This window comes from Falco cherrug, chromosome 12 (assembly GCF_023634085.1).
Source record: "Falco cherrug isolate bFalChe1 chromosome 12, bFalChe1.pri, whole genome shotgun sequence".
Taxonomy (NCBI): domain Eukaryota; kingdom Metazoa; phylum Chordata; class Aves; order Falconiformes; family Falconidae; genus Falco; species Falco cherrug.
In genome coordinates this window covers 11,381,037-11,408,222 of record NC_073708.1, presented here as the reverse complement: position 1 = coordinate 11,408,222, position 27,186 = coordinate 11,381,037, and the positions used below count along the sequence as shown (strand labels likewise).

The 27,186-nt window shown below is 35.3% G+C and overlaps 1 protein-coding gene across 7 annotated transcripts in view; it reads left to right on the top strand.

Annotated features, from left to right (window-relative positions):
• KCNT2 (potassium sodium-activated channel subfamily T member 2) overlaps positions 1-27,186 on the top strand; it is a 147,445-nt gene that overhangs the window by 43,831 nt on the left and 76,428 nt on the right. For 6 of the 7 annotated variants that reach the window (XM_055724388.1, XM_055724389.1, XM_055724386.1 and 3 more), the window contains 6 exons: positions 1,613-1,669; positions 2,542-2,590; positions 4,498-4,557; positions 8,806-8,880; positions 9,387-9,470; positions 10,060-10,154. In XM_055724388.1, coding sequence (XP_055580363.1) covers positions 1,613-1,669; positions 2,542-2,590; positions 4,498-4,557; positions 8,806-8,880; positions 9,387-9,470; positions 10,060-10,154 — 420 coding nt within the window. Of the gene's footprint in view, positions 1-1,612; positions 1,670-2,541; positions 2,591-4,497; positions 4,558-8,805; positions 8,881-9,386; positions 9,471-10,059; positions 10,155-21,973; positions 22,052-23,419; positions 23,602-27,186 lie in introns of those variants that run through there. The other variant, XM_027798189.2, reaches the window with a different exon arrangement.

Sequence of the window (27,186 nt, the reverse complement as noted above, 5' to 3'; positions counted from 1 at the left end):
GAAGCGAGCAGTAAAGATTTTGCAAAACCTTTGTGATGGAGAAGAGAAAATCCATCCTTAGAAATTTAGACATAGTAACACAGCAACTCAGGGACTTGAAATTTTACAGCTAATGATAGTTTCTGATACTGTTTTGTTGTAAGAATACTAGTGAGCCCAGATGAGCATATTATATTGCAAGGTTATGTGGGGTACACAGTACAGATTAGAATATCATCACTTCTGCCACGGGTATACTTCAGTACTTTTGTATTCATATGCAAAGATATTTCTGCATCTTGCAGGCAGCTTAATTCCCCAGATGTTTCCTGACATGTCTGTTCCTTCAATCTAAATGTTGAACAATTCACCAACCAGAATTTGTATTTTCTGTATATACTATTCCCTTATATTGTGTTGTGGTACATTTAAGAGATTCTGTCTCTGTATAACATTTGTCTGGCTGAGAAGTTTCAGGTGAGTCATTTCTGCATGCTCACCAAGACCCCAGTCTTAGAAGCTATGCCAGACAAATCAGCCCTGTGCCCAAATGGTACCCTGTTAATGTTAATGCTTTTACCCGTAGAGATCCCAAGGGCTTTATACCTAAACTACTGCCATAATGCGTTCTTACAAATGCACTGTTATGAATTAAAAATAATCCTTTTTAGATACTGTGTCACAGCCTGATGAAAGAAACTACTCAATTTGTTGAGAGCATGGCCACAGAAAACATTATCACCTGGTTGTTTTTAAAGTGACAGTTCTGGGAGGGATGCAAATTTATTTCCTGTTTTTCAGAAATTACTACACAAGTTAGTACCTTACATTTACTCCTTCAGGCACAGTGGGTGTGCAGGGAAGAGCTTAATACATAAAGCATCCTTATTAATGGACACCATTTAGCACCTGTCCCACTCATCGTTGGTAAAAAATACAGCTATTACTAATCTGTGGTCTGCAAATCCTTTTCTGCTGACCTTGTTTGCCAAGGTTAAACAAGGATATTTTTCATTACTTAAATATATATTCTCACATCCTTATATCACCTTTTGAAGGGAGGATTTGTGCCAGCAATTCAAGGCAAGAGAACATCACATGTACATAGCAGCTATTTTTTTAAATAGATGTCACCAGTTTCTTTCTTGAATTAATGCTGCATGAATCTCCAGCCCTCACCACATACTCAAATAAGGATATAAAGTGTAGTTTGATGCAATCTTCCCTATCTTTCCTGACGCTCTTTCTATCCCAGCCTGTCCATGTGATAGGATTTCTGCTGTCTTGATCTTAGTATTTATTGTGTGCTTAGTTCAGCTTGTTAAAGAATAATTTCAGCTGTTTTGTTTTTAAATTGAAACATGTTTGAAAAATCTTTAAAAAATATAACCCAATATGCTTCATAATTCTTTATCTGTAGATATGGAATACATACAAACTACTTCCTAGAAGTTAATTTACTTTTAAAAATGTCTATATACATTGCCTAGGGTTTCAAACTATCACATGCATTTTATAAAACACTTCATAATGTAATTAATATCCCTTTCCTCTCATATGTTTTTATGATCGTGTTCCCATATACATTTGCTAATGAAAATGGACTTTGCATGGATGGCATGACAACTTTCAGTAAGGAGTTAAACCGGAGTTGTTCTAATCAAAACTACACACCTGGAATGATTGACTGGTGAGTTTCTATTTTGAAAAAGCAAACCAAAAGTCCACGTAATGGTGGGAAGGGGAGAAAAACAGAAAGACATATCCATTTCCGTCTGGAATGGGGACATTTTAAGGTATAATAGTGACATTTCCATAACTCTCAAGCAATTACTTCCGTGTTCCTGATTATTCAAAGCTGCCTTTAATATTGTAATTGTTTCTGTGGTTGCATAAGTGAACTGCTGGATTGGATGTTCTTATAAGATCTGAATTCCATCAGTGCTTATACCTTGCTGAAACTCCTCCCCCCCCCCCCATTTAAAAAACAATTATGACTGCCAATAAATGAGTGACAGTAAGGTACTGTGCCATTGAGTGTGCCAGATCCCAGTAGTACTGTATCAAGTGCCTATTAATCTTGAATTTAGTAAATCCTAAGACACGAGATTTTTCCAAGATATGACAGCCCCTATGAGTTATGTACTATTTGTGTCATTACACAGAGAGCAAAAACTTCAGGCAAAATAATTGTCAAATTTTTTTCCTACCACAAAATATTATTCCTCTGCATCTCTAGAATCAAAAGCACAACTTGATTTATTCTTTCTGGAATCATAAAGGATGAACTAGCAGCCACTGAAGCCAGGAACAGATTTTGTTGTCACTGGGTGTTGGATTACTCCCATGGGAACTCAATGATTGGCTCTAGATTAGAAATACAAATGTCAATACTCAGTAGATAACTACTGATTTAAAACTTTTATTACTGAGAATTTGTTTAAAAGATAAGGCTGCTCTAATTTCCATTCACGTGTACAAACTTTTTTCCTCTTGATTTTATTCAAAACACTAACTAGATTCTGATTAATTTCATATTTATTTTCTCATTATATTGAACAGGTCTCCTATTATTTGGGTGAATCGAAGCTTGCCTTTATGGGGATTACAGGTATGTATATGTATATGTATATGTAAATGGCCAATTTAACTATTTCCATTTAATAAGTGTAGACAATATTGATGAATAGCATTTTAGTGGTGTTAAAGGGTACTTGGAAAAGTTGGTATTAACAAAGAAGTCTACTTGATGGCCAAGTATAACAAAAGCACAAAGTAAAGATAAGCTGATCTGAGCTAACTGATTTGAATTTATATGACTTCACAATATATTTATAAAGTATTAAAGCTTATAACAAAATACTGTAGAATTAGATACCCTTTTGTCTTAGGATTATCGAGCTCTTTTGAGTCAAGTATTCACTGCTCTAATGATGAGTTTAAATTTCATAATTGCTTATGACTAGTTTTTGACATGCTTCATGGGCTTTCTTGTTAAATACATTAGAAAGCTAAAGTTACTTCATGGTATAGAAGCCTACATGTTCAGAGGAGTATGTCACAAAAGGTGCACTACATCAGTGCTTTTGGGGGTCCTGGAGGTCTTTTGAAGTTAGTGGCTCAATCCACAGTCTCCTGGATCCTGCTCAGTTTAAGGAATGCTTTTTTGACTTGTGGACAGTGATGTGGGAATTCTCCTTGTGAAATGCTTTTTTCTAGTAAGAATTCCTTAAGCTTCCAGAATGGTTCTACCATTATATTCTTGCACCATGCTTAGCGCAATGCCATTACTGTGGTTTGTACCTCTATGTAATACACAATTTTACTAAGAGATGAAAAGACCTTTCAATCTCTTGTTCAAAGTATGCATAGTTTGAATAAATTTTGACTTAGACATTCAGATTACTGTATTCAGTTTAATTAAATACTGAGAGATTTATTTGCTTATGGTTACGGTCTTTCTCCAGTAAGTTTATTTGATAAACATAGGACTTTATACGTATGTGTATGCATGTGTATATATATGCCTGCATTCACAGTAAGGTATATACAATAGCTGCAAACAAAGGTATATTTTTTTTAAGTATAACCTGAGTTTATGTAAAACAGTAATACTTACTTGGAGAAACTAATATATTTTGGTTACATATTTGAATAATTTTCCAATTCACAGCATCTTTTTCAAAACTAGATAATGATATTGAGAGTGAAAGTAGTGTACTCTTCTGAGTTTTCAGTAGTAGTGAGCATTGGTTTAAAATTAGAAATCCTGAGGCTTCTTTGACTTCAGGCTCCAGCTGAATTTGTGTATCTCTTTGATAGAATATTCCCACAATATACATTAAAATAGAAATATTTGCTATGCAGAGGATTTAAGTAAGTTTTGTGGTTATGTAATACGCATAAAGTTTTAAGTAGATTTTTCACCGTTTTGGTATATTTTTCAATTACATAATATGTATACTACATATAATCTTAGTGAAGGCTGGTAAGTTGAGCTCAGTTGCATTTGAATATTAAAATCAATAACTATTAATCTGTATCATTTTTTTGCTGTTTTCAGCTTTCTGAATTGTACACAGTCAGAAAAGTGTTTGTTTTTCCGCACATTCATAATAACCTTTCAGAAAAGTAAAGAGCTGACTAACTTCCATTATTTACAGCTTTCTCTTTCTCTGTCTTCTGAAAAGATCTTGCTACCTTTTAGGAACAGACAACTGAAACTTGAGAAACAATCTGGCAGACTATGTACGGAGCTGTCTAAAAACCATGGAAAGGCCATCCTGCAGGCTCTCTGGAGTGTTAAACTTGGAAAAGAGCAATGAGACTCAAGTCACAGCCGCTGCTTTAGTCAGAAAAATAACAATATTTAAGCTTCATGCTGAATGCTGTTAGCTGAGATGGCTTCAGAGGATGTGTGAAAAAGCTGTTTTTTACTGTCTTTTACTTTTCATTGTAGTGCTTAATGTCATATATTCTTTAGAAGCCAGTATTAATACGTATATTTTATCACTTAAGGTTTCTGTGGCTTTAATAAGTCTCTTTGAAACTCTGCTGCTGAGTTATTTAAGCTACAAGGTAAGTAATTCTAGTTACTTTTAGGTGTAAGTCATCAGAAAAAGTAAGTTAAATGTTTCAATGTAAAATTCATGTGCCTGCACTTATGCCCACACTGATGTACAAGCAGGAAATTAAGAAAACCACACATACAGAGGACAGCCTATTGTCACAGGCAGCCCTAGTCATGTTTCCCAAATTTATATGCAAACACTAATATCTAGAGAGTGGAAGTCAGAAATGAAGTTTCTGGGTTTTTTTCCGTTGTAATTTGAAAACATTCTCAAATGTGACCTTGATTTTTAGATACTGATTTTTCAAGTGCAGTTTTATATGTCTATCCGTAATGCAATGGACACGATTGTCATTGATGTCAATGCTGTAGCTCCTCAGTATCTGTAACTCAAGTTTCATGCCTCTAAAACTGCACACCAAAAACTAAGCCAAGATAGTACTTTTTGGTTTTTTTTTTTTCATTCAATACCTACATACTTGTGTTATCCATCTCTCTGATGCTATTGGAACATCTTTGCAAAATGTCTTGAAATCATCTGGTGTGAATACATTATATTTTTGTATTTGCATTCTCCTTAAAAAGTTATATTTTCCTAAACTTTTTACTCAGTTTTTTTCATTACATTTTGTTATGTGCTGTTCCAGTGAGTTTTAGGTACTCTACATTTTTAGTATCTTCAGGAGAAAGAAGTGATTTATCAAAGTGAATATGAAAAGACTTGGTTTCTAAAGCTAAAAATATCTTGTAGCAAAATCTTTTTTTTCCCCCCCCTTGATTTTTGAATTATTGACATTAAGTAGCTATCAGAACCACCACTGGAGTTAGAAGTTGTACTTTAGTGTGCTTATCAAGTGATTATGGCATAAATATTTTTCTTAGTGCCCAATAATGCTAAAAGAATTAAAACTATCTACTGTCTAAAAATTACTCTTCTTAATCCTTATAGCATATACTGTTTAGTTGGAGATTACAGGTGCAAATCAGTTATAGGCAGAAGCAATCCAAAATTAACACATCTAGTGCCAAAACAGCGAAGAGCAATCACAATTTATATTGTTCCTGAGTTTACTGGGCAGCATTTTATGGGCATCCATTATGTTTGTGGTCTGCATCAATTTCAGTGAGTACAGAAGACGAGAGAAATATTGTCAAGTCACCTCCCATGAGCAGTTACTTACTAGTGTGCGATGAGTGTAAAGCTCTACTATCCTGATTTGCTGCATATGCCTGTCACAGAAGTTGAGGTAATTTTATGAGGCTGTCTTTCCACTTCCCATAAAGGAATAAGAGTAATGTAAGAAGAATAATAGTATTCAAATGCACTTTGGCAATCCACCTGATGCAAACACCTCCTTCTCTATGGTCCTGTCCTCGTAGTTACAATCTGGAAATGTCATGATAGAGCCATTTACCCCAGTTTTACAGCAGTCTCAGGAAGCCAAGGTGGCAGTTACTTTGCTCACTGTAAGGCATTTCTGCACTGCCAAGATGACCAAGGGAGTCTCGGTTCATGTAAGTCTGTGACAGATAACTTCTTGCCAACATTTCCAAAGCAAAAGCTTTTCCAAAAGCAATTTAGGCACAAGTCAGAGGATGAGCCAGGAAGAAAACAAGGAAAAGATGATTGTGTTTGCGTTTGTGTCCACATTGCTGGGATTTCACAAATAACCTGTAAAATAAAGCAAGCAGTCATTTGAGAGAATACTCCATGGAATTTACCTTTCCGATATCTGGTGGATGACATCTGAGAAGTGATTCAACGTGCAGAACAGTGAGGGTATAATAGTGTGTCATGCTACTAGGATACAGTTGATTTGCATTTCTTCTTGTTTTTATATGGTGAGGAATGCAAAGAATGTAGCACTGTATTACATTGCTGATCACTTGGATCCAAGAATGAGTGGTTCACAGTCTGCATTCTCACAGCGTAACCCATTACATGAGGGTTTGCCCTTGGCCAGATTCTGACAGCTATATACGTTAGAACTTTCCACGGCCAAAACTCATCACATAGATCTGGCAGTCCTACTATATCACTGGCACACAGGCAATCTTAGCTACTCTTACCAGTACCGTATGCAAAATGCAGTTTTGCAGAAGACATGATGCATTTGTATGTAGAAGCCAGAATTTACAGCTGCATACATCAGTAAGTACCTGGAGCACATCTGTACAGGCATTTTGTGTGCACAAGTAAATTATGTGACATTTCTTTTCTATAATGCAGAAAAGAAACCTCTTAGCATTAAAAATGAGGAAGTTGGTAAAAACACAAAAAGGGTCAGTTGGGAAAATCAGATTTTCTTTTGATTTTATTATTCCTACAAACAAAACCTCAGCTTACCGTCTTATAATTTCATTTCTGTTTGCAGGGCTGCTTATCAAATGAAATATTTAAGGTTACTCAAGTATGTCTAACTCCCACCAAGTACAATTACATGGAAGACAATAATCCCTGCCCCATAGGTACAATGGCTTCCAGATGTGAAAAGTTAAAAACAGAAAAAGAGTTTTATATGCTATAACACTTGTATTTAATATTCAGTGGTTATATCAGATGGTTATTTGAACAGGAAAGATTAAGATGCCCTTGCAACTGAAAATATAATGCTGTACTGCACATTTTTTCAATATTGCCATGATATATACTACATTGTTATTGCATCACCTGTAATAATCTTGATATACAGAATTACTAAAGCCGTAAGTCACTGAATTTTAAATACCTTCTTTTTTAAATGTATGCATTTTCATCCCAACATTTAGTCATTCACAGTCACTGCTCAGTTGTGGAAAAGAAGTAGTATTATCCCCATCCTGTAGCTAGCAGTAAGCAGATTAAAAAGATCAGTACCACTTTTGTTGAAATATGTGGGAAGGACGCTGATTTAAATGTAAGCAGGTTCAAGTTCCAAAAAGCCTTGAAATGTAAGGAAGTGGTTGTGGCAGAAATACAGAACTTTGGTCTTGTAGTCCTAATTCAAATACTACACGCTAGATTGTCTTCCTTACTTCTTTTTCCAAAACAATAGGGAAAGAGAAAATGTAACGTAAAGATGAAAGAAGACAAATGCAAAGAAAGGACTTGGTCTACTAATCTTTCTGTAATTTCACTTCATTCCTCTTCTTAATACTAATTTCTTAATAAGTTAAGATCTTGCAGAATTAGAATTAATAAAAGAAATATCCAGACCTTTGTGACTAACATGCAGAGGCTAATGAAACAAAATTAGGAGAAAATGAGCTGGTATTTTTTCTTTGGAAAATAGAACATATTTGCATTCCTCCTCTGTTTTATGTTTTGCCACGAAGTTCTATCAGAAGGATGTACAGAGAGTGCCTCATCATTCATAACAAACATTAGTATAGACTATAATAGGACAGCCACCTGTCCATAGAGTAATCAAAACAGTTGATTTGATGGTAAAATCTTCTGAGCAGGTCATGTCCTTTGGATAAGCAACTCTTAGGCTGTATTAGGGCTTTGTCTCTAGTTTTTAGACACTCTTAAGACAATAAACATTAAGGTAAGGAAAGCTTTGGCACCATCACAAGCTATAGCATTGCAATGCAGGATTTTAAATATTTAGAGTCTTCTAAGAAAAAGAAGTAGAAATAGTTGTAGGTAAAAGAATTTGCCAGCAAGGCAGTCTGCTACTTGTATGAAGAGTCACTGGAAAACGAGAGTTATTAAACAGATAAATTCCTTAGGACAGGAACTTCTTATCTGTGTGTAAGTCTGCATGTAAAAATGAAAGTAAACTAACCTTTGAAGAACAAAAAAGCAGAGATAAGGTGTCTGTGTATGATTCCAAGGTACCTAAAAATGCAATAGTAGAAAACAGGAGCATATTATTCTCTGAGATAAATGCATGTCCTCATTAGCTGAGAGAATGAGTTGACTAGTTAATGCAATTAAAAATCTTCATTTGAGCTATGTTACTAACTAGGTCATAGCAAGGAAGTATATGGTCATATGGAAATAGAGACCTGCTCTAGTGAAAATACAGGTTTAAAATTACATATTTTTACCTGTGCAGTACATTATGATAAACAGGAGATAAATAGGCCAGAGTGGCCTGTATTCTATATTCACTTTTGACGTATGTGTTTAAATCTGAGATGAATGGTCTTTCTGAAATTCAGCTAGTGGGAGAGACTCCCTATGTGACATTGGAATATCACAAATATTTCTCATCAGAACTATACGTAAGCCTACTGTGACATGATGGGTTTTTTTCTTTTCATTGAAGGGAAATATCTGGGAACAAATCCTGAGAATACCCTTTCTCCTGGAAATAATTAATGCTGTCCCTTTCATCATCACGGTAATCATATTTGAATTAATACATTTGCACATTGCACTTTCATAGCTGCCAAATACTTTTAATTTTTATTGAAGTAAATTTGAACCATATATGGATGACAGATTTGTGTCTGTGGGAACAGAAAACTGTCAACAAGAAGAAGAAGATAGTTAGCTACATGAATGAAGTAATAATACAGATCAGTTTCCCCTTCCTCCCCAATAGGGGATAAATAAAAACAAAACCTTCTAAGTCAAACTACAACACAATTAATAAAATAGACTAGCTAGATAAAAAAATCTAAGAATATCTGGTGTCTGCAATGAAAATTGACTGTGCTTATTTTATCAAATTATCTTACATACAGTTAATCACAAAGGAAGAAAAAATATTATTTAAAGCCATATCTCACATTAGAAACACATTAATAATAAGTATTTTTCCCAAGTGTTTCATTGCTGCTTGAATAGAAAAGCTCTATCCTTGAATAGAAAAGCGTTTAACAAATTTGTTAATTTTTCTTTCAGATTTTCTGGCCAGTCCTAAGAAACCTGTTTATTCCTGTATTTTTAAATTGTTGGCTGGCAAAGCATGCTTTAGAGAATATGATTGTAAGTATGAAAAAGGAAATAACTATTTTTGACTTTCTATTTTTTTAGTATATTGTCTTTAGTAGGATTTTCACAGTGCAGTACACCGTCCAGATTTAATAGACAGCTAACTAGATGTGTATTTAGATGATACAAATGGTCAAGCATTGCTAAACTTCTTTCTGCATTACAATTATCAAAAATTAAGACATCAAGTGAAATCTCAATTAGTAGAAATTGTTACTGTGCCAACAGGGAAAGTTGGAATAGCTAATTCTTTTGCTGCTCTTCCATTCATATACAATTGCAGGGGACTCAACTGCTATGCCTTAATTGGTCCTTGCAGCCTGTAATTTGTAAGTTAGACATAAGCAGACAGACCTTAGGGCAGCTTCCAAAAGTATCAGGCTTGTGCAAGGATGAACAAAGAACTAGTTAAATAATCACAGAATCACAGCTGGCTCTTTCACAGACTTCTATATGATCAGCAAATTCTAGAGTGGTTTTGAATGACTGCATTTTATCAAGGCACTATATAATTCTTCTATAGAATCAGCTCATGCCTTATTAATTGAAAACAAAATATAACACCTATTTTCCATTAATATAGAATGATCTTCACAGAGCCATCCAGCGCACACAGTCTGCAATGTTTAACCAGGTCCTCATTTTAATATCTACCTTACTGTGTCTTATCTTCACTTGGTAAGTGGCCAACCCCCCATTGTTTTTATTATATATTGGCTTTTCTTCCTTTACTACATGGTGATAAAACAGGCATTGTGCAAATCATGCATTGAAATATAAAGAGTAATGTACTTGAAATGAAAGTGTTAACTAGTACCTGGTACTGCTGGGGTCCTGACACACTGGGTTTGGAAACAGAACTGCATGCATGGGAAAGGGAATCATTCTCAGCCTAAGGAAGGAAGTACAGATGATGAAAAAACACGGGAGAAAGGAGGAAATTTACATGCACACCAAGAAAGCAATCTCAGCAGAAAAGTCACTCAGATTCGAAGAGTACTAAGGTCACCTTCCTCTGACTGATAGGCCAGACAGAGAAAAATATGCAAGATCGCTCTGGTGACCAAGTCAGGTTCACAAAGGGACTTTGGGGACAGCTGTTAATAATCTAGATTCCAGAAAATGTAGGTTTTATTTATCTAGGTTACAGAAAGTAGTGGATAGTAGATTAAATGCGTTACTCTGAGTAACTTTTTTTGCTGCAAAACCTGGAAAACTTAAAATTGATGGGAGTTTGGGAAACATTAAGGAAAAAATTTTGAGGGCATTAAATGTAAACGTACTTGGTTAATGGAATCCATGAGCTACATGCTACTGGAGGCTAGGAAAAGATCCACAGGAAACACCACCTGATTGCTCCGTTTTTGTTGTATGCCTTAGGGATCTGCTGTTGACCAGGGCTGGAGACAGATAAAGTAGACTACATGAGTCTTTGGTCTCTGGTAGTATGGAGTATGGTCATGCTTATGTCTGTATAAATGCACAGTGGTTGTAATGTAACTTGGTAGCTTACTTAACATACAGAATTTTCTGAGCAGTAGTGTCTGAGAAGTGAGTATCATGTCTGGGAGAGAAAAAAAAAATAGAGGAAGAATGTGTATGTTACAAGAGAGTGCAGAAAGGGGCAGTGAAGAGAGATGCTGCTGTGTGGAAAGGCTGAACCACCTCTATGCATGTGGCCAGACAGGCTGCCTTTGGGTCAGCACACTTGTAAAGTTTGCTCTGTCATTTTGAAGACACTGTGATTTTCTGTTACTTTATTTCTCTAGCTTGTTTTTCTGATAGCCACTGTTACATGCTGCCAAATGTTTTTGGTAATAAACAAATAATGGCTTTTTCCAGTCTTCCCTTTGGGTCCTTTATTCAAGAGGAGTTGTTTGTTCTAGCTAGTGGCTAACCAAATGGTCTGATTTTACTCTTTGTCTTATGGCCTCACAACTGCATAATGACAAATGCTGCAAGTTCTAAACAATAACGAATTTACCTGGGATTAAATTTGGTATTATGGCCCTTTGAGAGGAAATTTTATATGAATAAGGACTACAATACTTGAACCAGAATGCATAACATTCTATCGCTGTAGCATTTGGACATTTTTAATTGGGTCTAATTTTGCTTTTTTTTTTTTTTACAATAAAAAGTGCTCTGTAGTAAATGCGCCTTACCTTTTTTCACTAACCTACTTCAATATTTTACTGAACTGCTGCAAAAAAGCTGTATCTAGTTCTCACTGAAGTAAGCTAGTTAACAAGATTGTTTCCTAAGAACTCACTGTGATGATCCCTGGTTGAATGAGGCATAGAAGCTGCAGCTGAACAGAAAGAACATCATGCTCACCACCAGGCATTTTGATAACTGACAGTAAACATGCAGAAAATGGCAAGCTCACCTACAGTAATTATGTCTGGTCTCAACAGCCACAGATACCAGCTCGTATTAAATACTGACCTAACATTGACCCTTCTAGACTGCAAAATAAGCTAAATAGGGTGAAAACACCCTGTAATGCAATAACGAAGGAAATCAAGGAGTTTTGGAATTATAAAAACAGTTGTTCAAGCATCTGCAGCTTGCCTAAGCCAGAGTTCTGTTCAGGCAATTGTTACTATTGCTTACATGAACACACATAGTAGCATTTTTACAGTTTTTTACCCAGCTATGTATGATTTTATATTACAGAGTATATGTTTAAAAAAATCTAAAAATTTCTCTATAAACAGTCAAAATTCTTAGCTTAATCTTTTTTATTATGTTGTGTGTATGGGGAATTTGAGACAGTGTTTCATTTTAAGAGACATCATTTAGAGCTTACATGAGTTTCTTCGTGCTGAAAGAGGAGCAAAGTCCATTTCCAGAATCTGTCCACTTAAGGATGGCTTTCACCAGGTTGATCTTTCGCATTTTCTGCAACAGCAAGGAGTAACAAAGTGCATTCCCCCCAAATACGTACGGGAGCCAGCACTAGACTTATCCATACATGTAATGGAGCACAACACAAAAAAATTCTGAGCTAGCACTGGTCTGGTTTCATAATTACGTGTTGGTTACATTTAGAGATACTACCTTGGTCAGTGAAGTACCATAGCTTCAGTAATGTAAAATTAATAAGCCTAGATCAGTAGCTTGAATACAGTGCTTACACTTTCAAAGCACTTTCCCATTAGAGATATTCAGTACCATGGGGACATGCTCCTGGTGTGCTTTTGGCACCACTGATAACTGCCCTCACTGTGTCCCCCTCTGACCAATGACTTTCAGTCACTGTATGGATTAAATTGTAATACCACAGCCTCTCTTAGTTGTGGTTGACAGGCTTGCTTTTACCATCTGCTTCAATAGAAACATTGGCTTCTCAGCACTTCTGAAGTCAATATAATTTTACAACATAGGGTCCTTTTCAAAACCATGCTTTTTTGTCAGACACATAGAAAGGGTTGGCATGTAGCTTCATATGGGCATTACACCATTTTATAAGAAGTCCAAGATGGTATGAAGGACAGAAAGACTGTTCTTTCTACTTCCGTTTTTTATTGGTTCAGTTAGACTGGTGCACCGAGAAAGTGCTTTCTTACTGGTTCGAGACCGAAACCTTTGTAAGACTTTTGATGGTCATTGCTGTGAGAAGGTGTAAAACAAATAAATGCTGAAACATATCTACTTTCCAGTGATTAGTTCGTATCTAGAATATATGCTCCTTAATCAACTTTTCAGAATTTTAGGTATATTTTGAACATATTTAAAAGCAGTTTTTTGCTGAGGTGTGAGATTCTTTCTTTACTTCCATGTACGACAACAGAAACCTGTAGTTCTGCATGGAGTACAAAACAGCTGGATATGTTACAAGCATATTGGAGCTGACATGTCTCCACTGAAATTTCGGAAAGTACAGTTTTGCTGCAGAATGTATATTGTAGGATCTTTTCTGAAAGTTTGTGTGTTTATAGAGTAAGAGGGTATTTATATCAGAAGACACTTATGTCTGATCTTTGTATGGGTGCAAGTTCAGTGAGTAGGAATGTGCATCTGCCATCTATCTGTCTAGCCAGAGCTTAAATTATGCTCTCTCAAATGTGGAAGAACTGTTTAGTCTCAGTCACTTAGAAGTGCCTCAGCACAGCCAGGATCCTGGGAAAGAACCTGGCTGGACCTCCTGGTCTCTCCTGATGGTTTACAATGGAGGGAGAAAATTTGGTATTTCTAAGCCTAGTACATTTCTACTTCTACTTGTTCTTCTAATGTGTAGCCAGCAGCATTGCATTTGTTACCATTTGACTGGTGATCTTTCTCAACGGAAGTTTTCTTTAAAGATCAGTTTGAGGGATCTATCTTATGCATCATAGCTGCTATAAAATGGTGTTTTATAGAAAACTGTTAAAAAAATTATAAATGCATATAAAGGAGCTCCTCAACTTTCCTTCTGTCTGCATATAATAAGTATTTTCAGAATACCTTCTACCATAGCAAGCAGAAAATCCACATAAAATTTATTTAATTCTGCCTCATGCATCATCAGCAAACCTGTCAGTTACATATCCACAACAGAATGTTACAAGTGGTGGTTACACCTGTAGATGCATTACAACTTAAGGCTTATAACTCAGGTGCAAGCTTTCAGATGAAAAGTTGAAAAAAATAAATTATCTAATGTTTACAGCTAATTGGCTGATCTCACAGTTCTTAGAGATCATTATTCAAGCTCTTCTTTGCACTCAATATAGTGGGAAAAGGCTCCTTCTGTATTTTTGTATATAGTTCAACGTTATTACAGAATAAACAGTAATCACATAATAAATTTTTTGTCTATTCCACTCCTTGATTTTTGATGATAATTGTGTATGGATCTGGGAGTAGAACTCATATGCAGAACAATAAATTCATAAGACCAACTCTGTGTATCTGTAGTTTACAGATTATATACCAGGATATTTTTTTCTCTTTTCTTCTGATTTCAAAGACAGATTAAGCTATCCAATAATTTTTCCTTCTTTAAATACCTCAGAGGCCTCCTAACGAGAGCAATTGTATATATACTGAAAGAGGTATACAGACTGTTCAGCAATCTCTGTTGATAGAGTTTTAGTGAAAGTTACAGACCTAGTCAAAGTATATGTTGTGTCATTTAGCTAATGGATGTTTGCACTTGTTTGTCAAATGGAATACTAATTATTTCTGTAAACTGTACAAGAAGAAAAATGACACTGAATGACTATTTCAGGCATCTTTCTGTGACACAGTGAATCATCTATTAAGACTTATTTTGCTTTTTAAGTCAGTGTTACTCATATATCACCAGTGTAGAATGATTAGCTTGTGAAAAAGGTGGCTACAAACTGAGATGGACGTTTATTTTTTTCATACTGAAGACTAAGAAACCTGCACAGACTTTGCTTGTGTCTTCTTTGAAAGCTCACTGAGGTCAGTCTTAACATTTTTTACCCTTCGGTGCTTTCAACATCAGAAAATTAGGATTTTTCCATACACTGATTTACAGAATAAACATAGTATGCCAGTACTGTAGCCTCAATGTCAATTACACAATCAAAATTCTCATCTGGAGGGAACAGTGTAAGTTCCTTGTAAGGATGAAAACAAATCCAGACAACAGTCTAGTCCAAACAAGACAAACTAATACCTTCAGATCTGGAACACTTAGGTTACAGAAAAAACCCAACCAAACAAAAAAGGATCAATCCACATAAGGTTAGTCAAAATAAGTCATCTCAGTACTCTGGTTCCCTTTATTATCAATAAGTAGAGGCAGACACCTTAGAGGGTAATGCAGATGCGAAGGGAACTTAATCACCACATGGAGGTCTGTGCTTCTCTGCCCTTCTGTGTTGATTATATCAGGAGCCTACAATGGCAGTTCTCCAAGAAAGATGCCTAGCATTAAGTAGGATGAACTTGAGGAGTGTTGGTGGATTACATAATGTAGAATAAAATGTGTTTTTTGGGTCTACAGTTCTTTCTGTAATGTTATGTTTTGTTCTACAGCACTCTCAGTGCTCGGGCCCAGTCTCAGTTTGATTTAAAGAGATTTTCTGCGTTCAAAAAGAGCACAAAAATAAACTGTAGTTCTGTAGTTTAGTTTGATAAGATCCAATTATTCTGAAGTGGTAAAAGCACACGAAGTCTCAGGCTCTAATGGACTAAACAGGAGTTGCAGAACTTAAATCCCAGAATATGATAGAACATTAATTGAAAACTCTTAAGTAACTGTAAATAATACAAAATAAATTATTCAATTTTTTTAAAAAAATCCCACAAGGTATTAAAATAATAGTGCTTGTGCTTTTCTTTCTTTGAAATAAAGCAAATCTGTCAGGAACTTGCTTGTTTCAAACCAGGGATCTCTGTATTTTCTGTTTTGAAATATTCCTATACAGTGCTCTTCAAACATAAACAAATCTAGAAGTAGGCCAGGTAGCACCTTGTAAATCCATTGTTTTCAACTTCCACCCTACTCTTGTCCTACTTCTTGATTGCTGGGATCGAGGCAGTGTGTAAGGGTAGTTTTCCTGTGGGTCAGTACCATTAGAACTGAAGTCTGCTTCGGGCAGTACCTTAACTCTTCCTTACGTGATGAAACAATGAAAAGGCTGTGCAGCCTCCAGAACGTCAATAACAAAGCATTTCTTAAAATACCCATTTGTCATTTGCAAACAAATAATCTATCAATTCGATTAGACTTTATCTGAAATACCGCTTTCTGGGAAAAGCTGTGTGCATCACCTCAAGGACATTTTCATCAGCTTTTGGAGGAGAAAAACACTGTACAGTATATTTCTTGGGTATAGAAATTTCTGAGGTGGCTTTGCTAAAATCTGCTGTATGGGACGCATGTGAAAACAGAGGCTTGCCGCAAATAGTTGTCAATCTAGATTATTTATGTTAAACACAAATTCAGATAAAATTCTTGCTGTTTCTAATGGTATACGGACTTACGGGTTGGGCCACGCCTTTTTTACCTTTGCTAGCACAGGGGACCATTTGCTTACATCTGCATTACTAGTGCTTAAGGGCCAAAGCCTTTGAGAAGGCACAATGAGAATGAAAAATTACAATGAGAAAATGCAATAAAACCCCAAACTTGTTTATTGGATTAAGGCTTTTGCACATTTTTAGGCAACTGTTGTATTGTCACAACAAAGAAATATTACCATGTATAAATTTATTTTCTTTCTTTCCCCTTTGGTGGATACCATGGTAATTGTTATAACACATTTGTAAAAATATTTTTACGTGTCTAAGTTCAAGAGTTCAGATCTTAAAAAAGCATATGGGTGATTAGAGCTGTTAAGAATGCTGCTTAAAGAGGACATGGACTTAGGCAACTGAAAAATTGGTTACTTGTTTGTGAGAGGCAGAACAGAAGTGTTTATTGTAGGGAGAGCAGAAGTAGTGAAGCCCAATCAGAAGTCTTTTTGGCTACCCATCAAACATGGTTTCTATGGAAACCTAGGTAATTATACAGTGATTTTGATGCTATTTTAGTTATGAATTTGGTAGTGACATAATATTTCCTTTGTTAATCTTTTTAGATGATTCTCCATATTTCTAAAATAATTAGGTCAGCATCTTTCCCATGCGACAAGCAGGGAATTCTTTGTGTAACTGATGTAATGGAACATTTAAAACTAGACACTGACACCGGTGAAATTAACAATAATTCCAATAGTCTATTTATTGTGGTCTGTGGAAGAAAGTCAAAGGTTAGCGAGTTCAATCTAAATTATCTTCTGGCTGTGACAGATACATTTGTAGTCATCTTGTCGTCTTCTGAAAATAAAAAATAATCAGAAAGACACAATGGTAGCTCAGAAAGCTACACTTCATAAAACCTCTATAAAATGGAGTGTCAACATCATATTATTTATAAACAAATCCTTCTATTTTTTAGAAATAGAAATTTTAGAAATTTTTTAGAAATCTAAATATTAAATTAAGGAAGTAAACAATATGATTGAGAGATTTCTGTTGTTTTATTGCACCCTGGAAGATGAGTCGGAGCTTCAGGTACTTGTAATATTTTCAAGTTACAATCAAAGCTGTGCTGATTTTCTAGCACAGGTTGTGGATCATTTATTAACCTGAAAATCATTAGTTCCAGACTAAATTTAAGATAAAGGTGAGCAAAGTTAAAGTTCAATAAATTTGAAAGACAACATAAATTTATCCACATTTTCTGTTCTCTATTGTTCTACCACACAATATTTTAATATTTTGTATGAGTAAATCACCCATCAGCAATTAATGCAATGGAAATGTCACAGTCTAGTAGTGTGTTCTTTAAATCAGTATTATTAATTGATACTAGGAAGAATTTTCAGCACGGCTTGCAAGACTTTTACTCTTGGTGGGAGTTAGACATTTAATTACTTGCCATTCTGAAAGTTCCAGCCTCTATCTTGTGAATCATTTGTGATCAGTCTCTTCTAATAATCTTTTCTGCTATGTGAAGGTACTGAAAATTCAGTCATCAGAATATGCATTTTTAAGTAACGTGTAAAAATAGATTCAAAACCAAACTCCTGCCCAATAAGGAGATAAAATGTCTCTCAAGTTCTTTCCCAATATTTTCCCCGTAAGTTTCACATGATGTAAAAATGTGTCTCAGATAACAAATGCTGCTAATATTCAGAATAATCTTGACAAGTTTTCTTTGAAGATGCACTGAGAATATTTGGGATACAAATTATTTTACACAAAATATTATGCATTCTGAATATGCCATTGGGCGAAGAATTTTTTGACCTTTATTATCATATCTTGTAAAACAGTAATAATATTTCCAGATACCATGACAAGTAAAGGTTGTTCTGGAAGTAAAGGCCAATTACCGTTATGAAAAGAGGAAAAAAGGTAAATTATTTTGAGTCATATATCACTTGGACTGTTAGGAATACAATGCTAAAAGACTACATCTCCATAGCATCTTTTCATTGGGAATTATATTTTGAATTCTGTGGGAGATAAATAAAATCAAGCTACTACCACTATTAACTAATCATGGCTTGCCAGCATGTGTAAAGCAACACATAAAATTCCTCAAAGTTAATCTAAATGCAATCTTGTCCTTGTTCATCTGCAAGAGCATACCACAAGATAGAGTGACTTTAAGGAATATGTAAAGTTTTAGTAAAATTAACAATTAAATTAGTAAAGCCTGCTTTAATTTTCTGTGTCACACTGGTGTACATAAGGACAGAACTAGGGCCACAAAATATAATTCTGTAATTGTCATGTGAACCCCATGATGTAATAAAGGGCAATTTATTGAAAATCTGGAAGTGATTATCCAAATAGCATGAACAAATAAGATGTCAAAGAGAAATAGAATGCCATATTTCATTACAAAATCATCAATTACCATATTTTAATGCGTGCAATATGCGTTTGAGATATGTCTGTCTTCAGAAGTATCAGTACTTGAAAAAGATCCAAAGAAAAAATGCAGTCAGAGAAAAGGTTTTGGGGGTTGAGACAAAGGGAACTATGGAGGTAAACACAGCAGGCATGCAAAGGGATGCAAATTAGGATGTGGGTTCTCTAGTAAGCTTTCCATTGGTTTATAAACATACATGCACACATACACCTGCTGCTGAATCACAGGCTTGTAAGTAGATACCTTGTGTGAAAATGTAGATGTTACATATGCCAAATATGCATGTTACTTTCAGAACAGAGGTGACAAGAATAACTTTGCTAAAATAAAATGCTAGAATAAAAGTTGATCTGGAATACAACCAGAATCTTCAGGCTGTGAAATACTGTATCATCATATGGGTAAAAGAAATCTTAGGTTTTGCTTTGGTTTTGCGAGGACTTCAATTAAAGCAGGTATTCTCCTTAAAGGGGCAATTTGTTATATAGAGTAAGTATTAAAAACCTCTGTCTTCCATCTCCTTTATTACATGAAGGCATTGTATTTGCACTTTGCAGTAAAAACAAAATCCTGATAGTTGCATGCTGTCTTTCAGAATGTTATATCATTTTAGGCAGCAGCAAATAGAATGCCATGTGTAACAACAGATGACTAATTATGTTGAAGATGCTACTTCACCATTTAAAATTCAATGCCTGGCAGGAAACCATCATTACTCACAATTCCTGGCTCAGAAATGAAGTTGTCGTTAGCATCCAGACGTTTAAAAAAAAAAAAAAAGTATCTTTCATTGACTGATTCATTAGGCTGACTTACTTTACTAAAATTTGGTGTTTATGGTGATTTACACTAACAAATTTAACTGTATTATTAGATGCCATCGGTTACTCTGGTTCTCTGATGAGCAGTAACTCATTATGGTGATTTGTGATCAATATAGTTCTTTAGTGATTTCTTCACTTATACTGTCCATTTCATATTTCAACTGTATTTTAAGGGTGTGAAGTTTAGCAAAGTTAGAATTTCTCATATCAGAAAGTACAGTTTAAAAAGATAGTGATACAACTTTGGGCATACTAACAGAAGCTGGCACCAGCTACCAGAAATTAGTCACTTACACTCTGTTTGTATTAGGCATAACTTTATGGAATATTGAAGGGACATCTCAGAGGCTTTGGCAGAACTAGGGATGTGATATGAGGTGATCTAAAAGAAGACAGATGCTAGTGCATTTACAATGGATTTTAAAAGTCAAAAATTCTCATTTTTCTCTTCTGTATACTAGGTATTCCATTAGAAGTTGCTGTAATGTTTAGGCAGATGTTTTTTAAAGAGGTGAAGATGAGAGGTGTAGGCAGACATCCAACATAATATCATGTTTGGGCGAAAAACAAATACATGTAAAATTTAAATGTCCATGGATTCCTTGAATTCACCTGTGTGTGATATTTTTTGCATTTGCAATAGATGGAAAAAAGCAAGCAAAACATGCCAGGGATGTCATGTACCAGAGTCACTTACTGAGCTTAAGTAAAGGAAGTGAAGAATAAAAAGTATGGTTCATTACAAAAATGTTACTTGTAAACTCAATCTCTGAAAATTTCTCCTGGACTTCAATGAAAGTCTTTACCATAACATACAAGTCTGTCAATCATGTGACCTAGTCACAAAAATTAAATGTCAGCTTGATGTCAAGGAGTGTTAAAAGTTTAATCTCTAAATGGTATCTTATCTCCAATAAATTTGTATTTCTAGCACTGTTAACAGATACTGCTTTCCATTCCCCCTCTCCCCCACAAAGCAGAAGTCTGTAAATAAAGACCCTTTTGGGTGTAATCCAAATAAACAGCACTCTGATTAATGAGTTCTGTACTTTGGCAATTAAAACCTTCTCCTAAAAAAAATTAAAAATACTAGTTTATATTGAGTTTTGTTACCTCTCAACCTCATTAAAATATCTAACTGTATATTTGTAAAGAAACTCAAATGTAAGCCTAAAGTTGGATATATGCTCCCATTCTTTGCAAAAACATAGTTATGTTTTTTCTGTTTGTGGAAGTGGCACATTTCTGCAATATAGATGAAAAATTATATATACTGTGCATTATAGTGGAAGTGCCTGAGTCACAGAATAAGGAAGAAAAAATAATTGGTATTCATTTAGTAAACAATTAAGTACAAACCGTGGGTTGACTTTGCAGACTGAAAATTTAACAAGAGGTGTGAAATCAAATTGTTGGTTCCTTTGGGCACAGAATACCATACGTGATTCTACAGCAAAGCAGTATGTTTACTAATATATTACAAAAGGATTACGAGATCATGTGAGGGATGAGGCTATTTAAAGGTATCCAATACATTACTGTCTCCTATAATTGCATGCATTCTACTGCTTTGCTTAACTCCACAGTGTAAGAACAAAACACTTCATGGCCTTCCAATAAACTTTTGAATTACCTTTTCATATTTTCACAACATCTATTATTACTGGCCTACATTTATGATGAACCTTACTCAACTGCTGAGAACAAGCACAGGTACTTAATTTGCTTTTCAATTTAGAGTGTGTTAATATCAACAAATTAAATACAGTCCTCTGTTTTGCAAGTTTTTTATCATTAGTGATAAGCCGTGAAAACGGTCATGAAAGTATTTTATGCAAAGAAGTTAAAAATAAAATCATTAATGAGAAGGTAGAGCTTCATGTGAGCATGTATGTACATTTACTAGAATTAGATAAATACGGCAGAAAGAACGATTGTGGGTCACGTTTCAGCTGTGCTCCTTTACTCGATCTCTTTTTGTTAATTTTGCTAAAACTAAAAAAGAAAAAAAAATGCAGAAAATAAAGATTCAGGCAACTTCAAAGTGAACATGAAATACTTCATCTTGAATATTCAGAGTGGAAGTCTAATTTTAAGGTCTGTAGTGAGCATGTACTAAGTATAAAATCTTACTGAATGTTCTCCATGGACTAAGCAATCGTATGCCAGACAAAACACAGAAGAGACTGAACTATATAGTGTGCTGTCAGTCACGGTGATCTTCTTCTTCCTCCCCTGCCTTCATCTTTCCAGTATTATGATCAGTAATCCTGTATTATTTACTTGAATTGGCTCCCCTCTTCACTTACACGTATGCCTGCTGTTTTTTGGTCATCCTGATACAACCCGTGCTCTTCCTTTAAATCGTGAGTATAATCAAGCACACTCCATTGAGAAGACATGTAACATTAGAGAGGATACTTCAAGGTCAGGAACTGCAGGCTTGTTTACGACAAAAATGTTTGTAATGAGACTGCAGTGTACTTAGGCTAGGAGGGACACGGAGCTGATTCACCCGGCATCAGAGAAAGTCTGTTCTTGCACCACGAGTATGCTACGCACACTGAGTTATTACTACAGGTTCTTTTAATGCAGACAGAGTATTTCAGGGGAGAATCCTTCCATACTGGTTTTGTTTATTCTTTCATTAAAAATGTGTTACTCCTCCCAGTAGAAGCAGGACACTGAATTAGAGTGTCTAATTACTTTTGCCTAATCCAATATGGCCTTTTTTTCTGTGTCAGTCCTTTCAGAAGCTTCATCCATCCAACTTGAGAATCTTTTTACTCTTCTTACCATCTCTCTCCATCACTGTCATAAAGACGAAAGAAATGGGATGTGTTTGAATTCAGTCATAGATGACGAATATGAAGCTGGATCTTCCATATCACCAGTAGCAATCTAACCAAAGGAGCAAATAATAAAAAAAAGAAAGATAAGCAGCAGTGCTTCCACAGTAGATATAACCTGATCTTAGAATTTTAAAAAATTTAGTTTCCATTTCTTTATTACTATTGGCTTCTCTTAGCCAACCTTCTATGATTCAAAAATTATTTTTTTTTTTTTTAACAAATCTGATTATTAAAATCCAAGTTTAGCATCTTTAAAATCTGTCAGGTACATAATTAAACAACTTCTGTAGTGGTAGTGGTACAATAACCAGGCTTTGGAAATTGGATATAATTTTCAATGATTTACCCCAAAACAAACTTAGGTTCAGACAGATACCCAAACACAGTCCTAGAGTTCATTAGCATTTTTTTTGAGGGTTTCTTCATATTTTTGAGGATTTTTATTAATTTTTATTATTTATGCTAAGAGGATAACTGTGGACTGCACTCTTGTCACTAGGAAATGAAATATATATATATATATACCTGGTCATAATCAATACCTCTGCCTCCAATTCCTATCCTGATTCTACATGGGTTAGTTAATTCTTACACCTTTAATAAATATTTAGATAATGAGTCTTTCAATTGTTAATTCAGTTTGATCAAGGGGTTGTGGGCGGTTTGCATGACAACTGTTGCACCCTTAAGGGTGTTTCAAAACCACCTCAAGGAATGTCATGGTCCAAAGCGTAACATAGTGGGTGTATTAAATTAGAAGTCTGCATTTGAATTTTCCAGCACAGCACATATGATTTCTGAATATTATAAATAGATTACCTAATTATTCTTCCTGAGAAAGGCAAGGTATGTAGTATTACCTAATTCTGTGATGCCCTGCAGGTGCAGGGTGTCTGGTGGTTGAAGCACTGACTGCATGACTGATTTCCTGAAGAGCTGCTGGCTACTTCAGACTCCAGCTGCAGCAGGATTGATCCACTGATGTTCGAATGCCATGGCTTACTTTGTTTAACGTCAAGGCTCTGGGGAGCTCTGGGGCAAACTGAAAGCATGCAAAAATACAGGTAGTTCTTTGGACTTACAGACTGAAGGGTGCACAGACCTTTTTAGGGGAATGGGCTGAGCTGAGTGCTGCCCACAGTGGGACTCCACTTGTGCCGTCTCAATTACCAGGGTTGTTTTATTGCAGCTCCACTTCTCATTTCACAAGATGCAGCAGCAGGAGTAGAAAAGTTCTCACTCGGTTTCAACAAATATTTATAAACAGTTGGTCATTTCATAATATCCTATTCTGCTTACCAAGATGTTCTGCAGTTTCTAGAAATCACATGGCTTACTAGTGGAAGTTTATTTTTATAAGTTGAGCTTTTGCAACCATTAGCTGCATATAACATACTGATCTTTGGGGAAGGAAGATGCTTGTGTTAGGCACTATGGGTAAACAATAATGCTTATTATTAAAGCACCATAATTTAGGATAACGATACAGTTGGAATACAGAAAAAAAAGTGACCTTTCTGGCTGAAGTGACATTCAGAATTCATTTCTGACATGGTGGGATTTCTGTGCAGTGAAAGAAAGTTCTGCACCCCTACCTCAGCTTGTATTCAAAGTCCCACAGAACCAGAGAGCTTGATTCCAAGTCTGTGGATGTAATCTGAGTCCCTTCACTACCATGATTCTGAAAAAAAGGGAGAGTGTTGTATGAATATGTGCTGGTCTGTGAAAAGAAAATATTCTGGAAAAATAGAAAGATTTACATTGGACTTTCTGATAAAGTGATGTAAGTGTTGCAAAAATGTCTGAGATACGTAACATTAATTTTGTCCTTGAATATTAAGAAGCCACAATGTCCAGAAGTTGTTTTTTTTTATTTTTTGTCCAGTCAGTAAATACATTTCAGCATGATAGCAAATGTATTTCTCTACTGTCTTACTTTGAAGATACTGTAACGACCTTCGTCTTCTTTCAAGTCAGTGTTTCTCCCTCATTCCTTTCACTGTCTTGTATGCACTAACCATATTACGTCCTGGAATTCAATTATTCCCACAGCTTTAAAGCCTTCTATATGTAATTAAAGGTGCAAATTGTAATTTCTCGTTGTAATTCTTAAATTGCATATATTATACATGATACATTGTACCAGATTCTGTCATTTTAACATTTGGAGATTACACATCTACTTAGACTACTCAGTTTATTTATTTATGTATTTTTTTATTTCTATTTTAATACTGTTTATGGAAAGTTGCTTTTCCGAAAATAAATGCTTAAGAAAAAGCCCCAGATATTTTAAAAGGCCAGAGAAAGCATCACAAGGCTTGGAAAAAGTTGAAGCATTTGGTTTTTGGCAACTTAAAACCTCAGCTTCTGGGTGTTTGGGCAGGATAGACATTTTATTATTGATCAGAGTATTTTCTGATTGTCTCTTCACTCATTTATGTGCTGTAGTTTCTGCTCATTCCTTGTTCTCTTTCTTTGCCTCTTCCTCATTACTTACACAAGACTCAGAGATTCTATCAGAAAACATCAGGGGTTTAGGTCATAGGTAAGGTGGTTAGCAGCAACAGCTTCACCTTTTGTAGGACCAGACTACAAAGCTCAGCTGTGTCTCATAGGAAAAAGGTAATTAAAATTCAGAGGACATGTATTATCATTTAGAAGTCAGCATACAATATTTCTATATGTATCTTATACATATTTATATGTATATATGCTTTAAATTAGTCACTGCAGTCATACCAGTATTCAGTGCAGAGTTTTCTGAAGTGTAAATTGAGCGTTTAATGGTTTGTGTGTATACTAATTCTACAAAGACTTAGAATTGCTTTTCCAATAGTGTCTCATTTAAAAATACAGGACAAAACTGCATCTGGCTCTACCTCAGTGTCCTAGAGAAGACTGAACACCCCACAGAGACAACTTCAGTATGAAAAACTGTTTGCCTCTGTACGAAGCAGGGCATTCTCCAGATAGAGCATTAGTCCTAACACTGTAGAGGAATGAAGGCAGTGGGTTGATTACCATTGATAACATGCAGCTGTGGCCTCGCCGCGAAGGCTGTGGGTTGATTGACATGGATGATGTCCAGCTGTAGCGCGTTCCTGCTAAGTGGTTAAATAGCACTGGGGGTGGTGGTGGTGTGTATGTATATGTGGCTTCTGGAGGAAGGAGATACGATACAGATGGTAGAACCTGACCAATGGTACAGCCTTGTTGCAGCCTACTAGTTTGTTTGTGCTGCAGCATAACACCACTTCCATTTCAAGGACTTAAGACTGGCACTAGCTTAATATTAACATCTTTGGCAAGTAGCGAGCACCTTTTTCTACATTCAGGCAAAACCTCTATGCGTTTATCAGACTACTGAAAGATATTGCATGTCTCCCAGAGCAAGACTATAGTGTGAACTATTCTATAGCCACATTTTATTTTGGTGTGAAGATTGAGGAAGTTTCTTTAAACATCTTGGGTGAACTTTTCCAAAGCTTCATTTCCTTAAGCAGATACTTATAGCAACTATAGTGGTAAAATATGTCTCAAATGCCTGCCCGTGCGTTTCCTGGAAAGTTAATGTGGTCGTCATCTTCAGTATCTTGGTGTATTTGAATTTTACTTATAGATATTTGCTACAGTTGGTGGTCTGACAACAATTTTGCTGACTGATTGTTCATTCCATTTTTTCTCATAAAGAGAAAAAAAATAGCTGTGATAGTAGCATCATAAAATTTTGAAATAATACAAACAGCAGTACAGAACAATGAAATAATCATATTTTTATTTATGTCTTCTAACATCACCATTCTGTGATAGGATATGTGGAAACCTAGAGTTTTGGATGTGAGAAACTGCTGGAAACACTTACTTAATATGCAGAATGGCTATATTTCTGAGTTATTTCAAATGTAAGTTTTGTAGTGTATCAGCACTGAGCCTGTACCACAGAATAGCACCGAACACAGTAAAATTAATCCCCATTGATTTCAACATATTCATTAGGTAGTTCGTGTAGCTAGCTGATTAAAACACAACAAAGTAATTGTACAAGTTGAAGCTCAAAATTAAAGTCCAAAGAAAAAAATGCTGTTAGTTGCTGCCTAATCCTGAAGACACCTAAGCATCTCTAACTCTTGGCAGACCTCAAGAGGTTGTACCTATTAGCAATAATTTTCTCTAAAAGTAAAAAAAAAAAAATATGTAGAAATCGGACATACTTGGCAACACTGAAAAATGAAAATGCAAACCAATATAAAATAGATTATAATTAATTGCTTTTAAATAAGGATAGTTAATGTAAAGTACTTGCAAATTGCTATCCACATGGTTCTTGTTCTGTCTATTTCTATGACATGCTACCACAGCATGATAAAAATCTGACTTCATCTCAGGGGTTAATTTACTCTACAGTATTTGTTTCTATACTGCATGTAAAGACAGGCTATTTATACAAACAGTCGTTAGTGTTGGCACATAAAATACTCAAGCAAACAAAGATTCCTGGAATTAAAAAGAAATCTTCCAGGAAAACAAAGATTGAACTCTCAAAAGTTCAAATGATACCTAAACAAAACATGACTAATCTTCAGATTGCATGTTACTATCTTTACCTTTTGTTTTTCAAGTGTAGTGGTAGTAGAGTGTTTAAAATC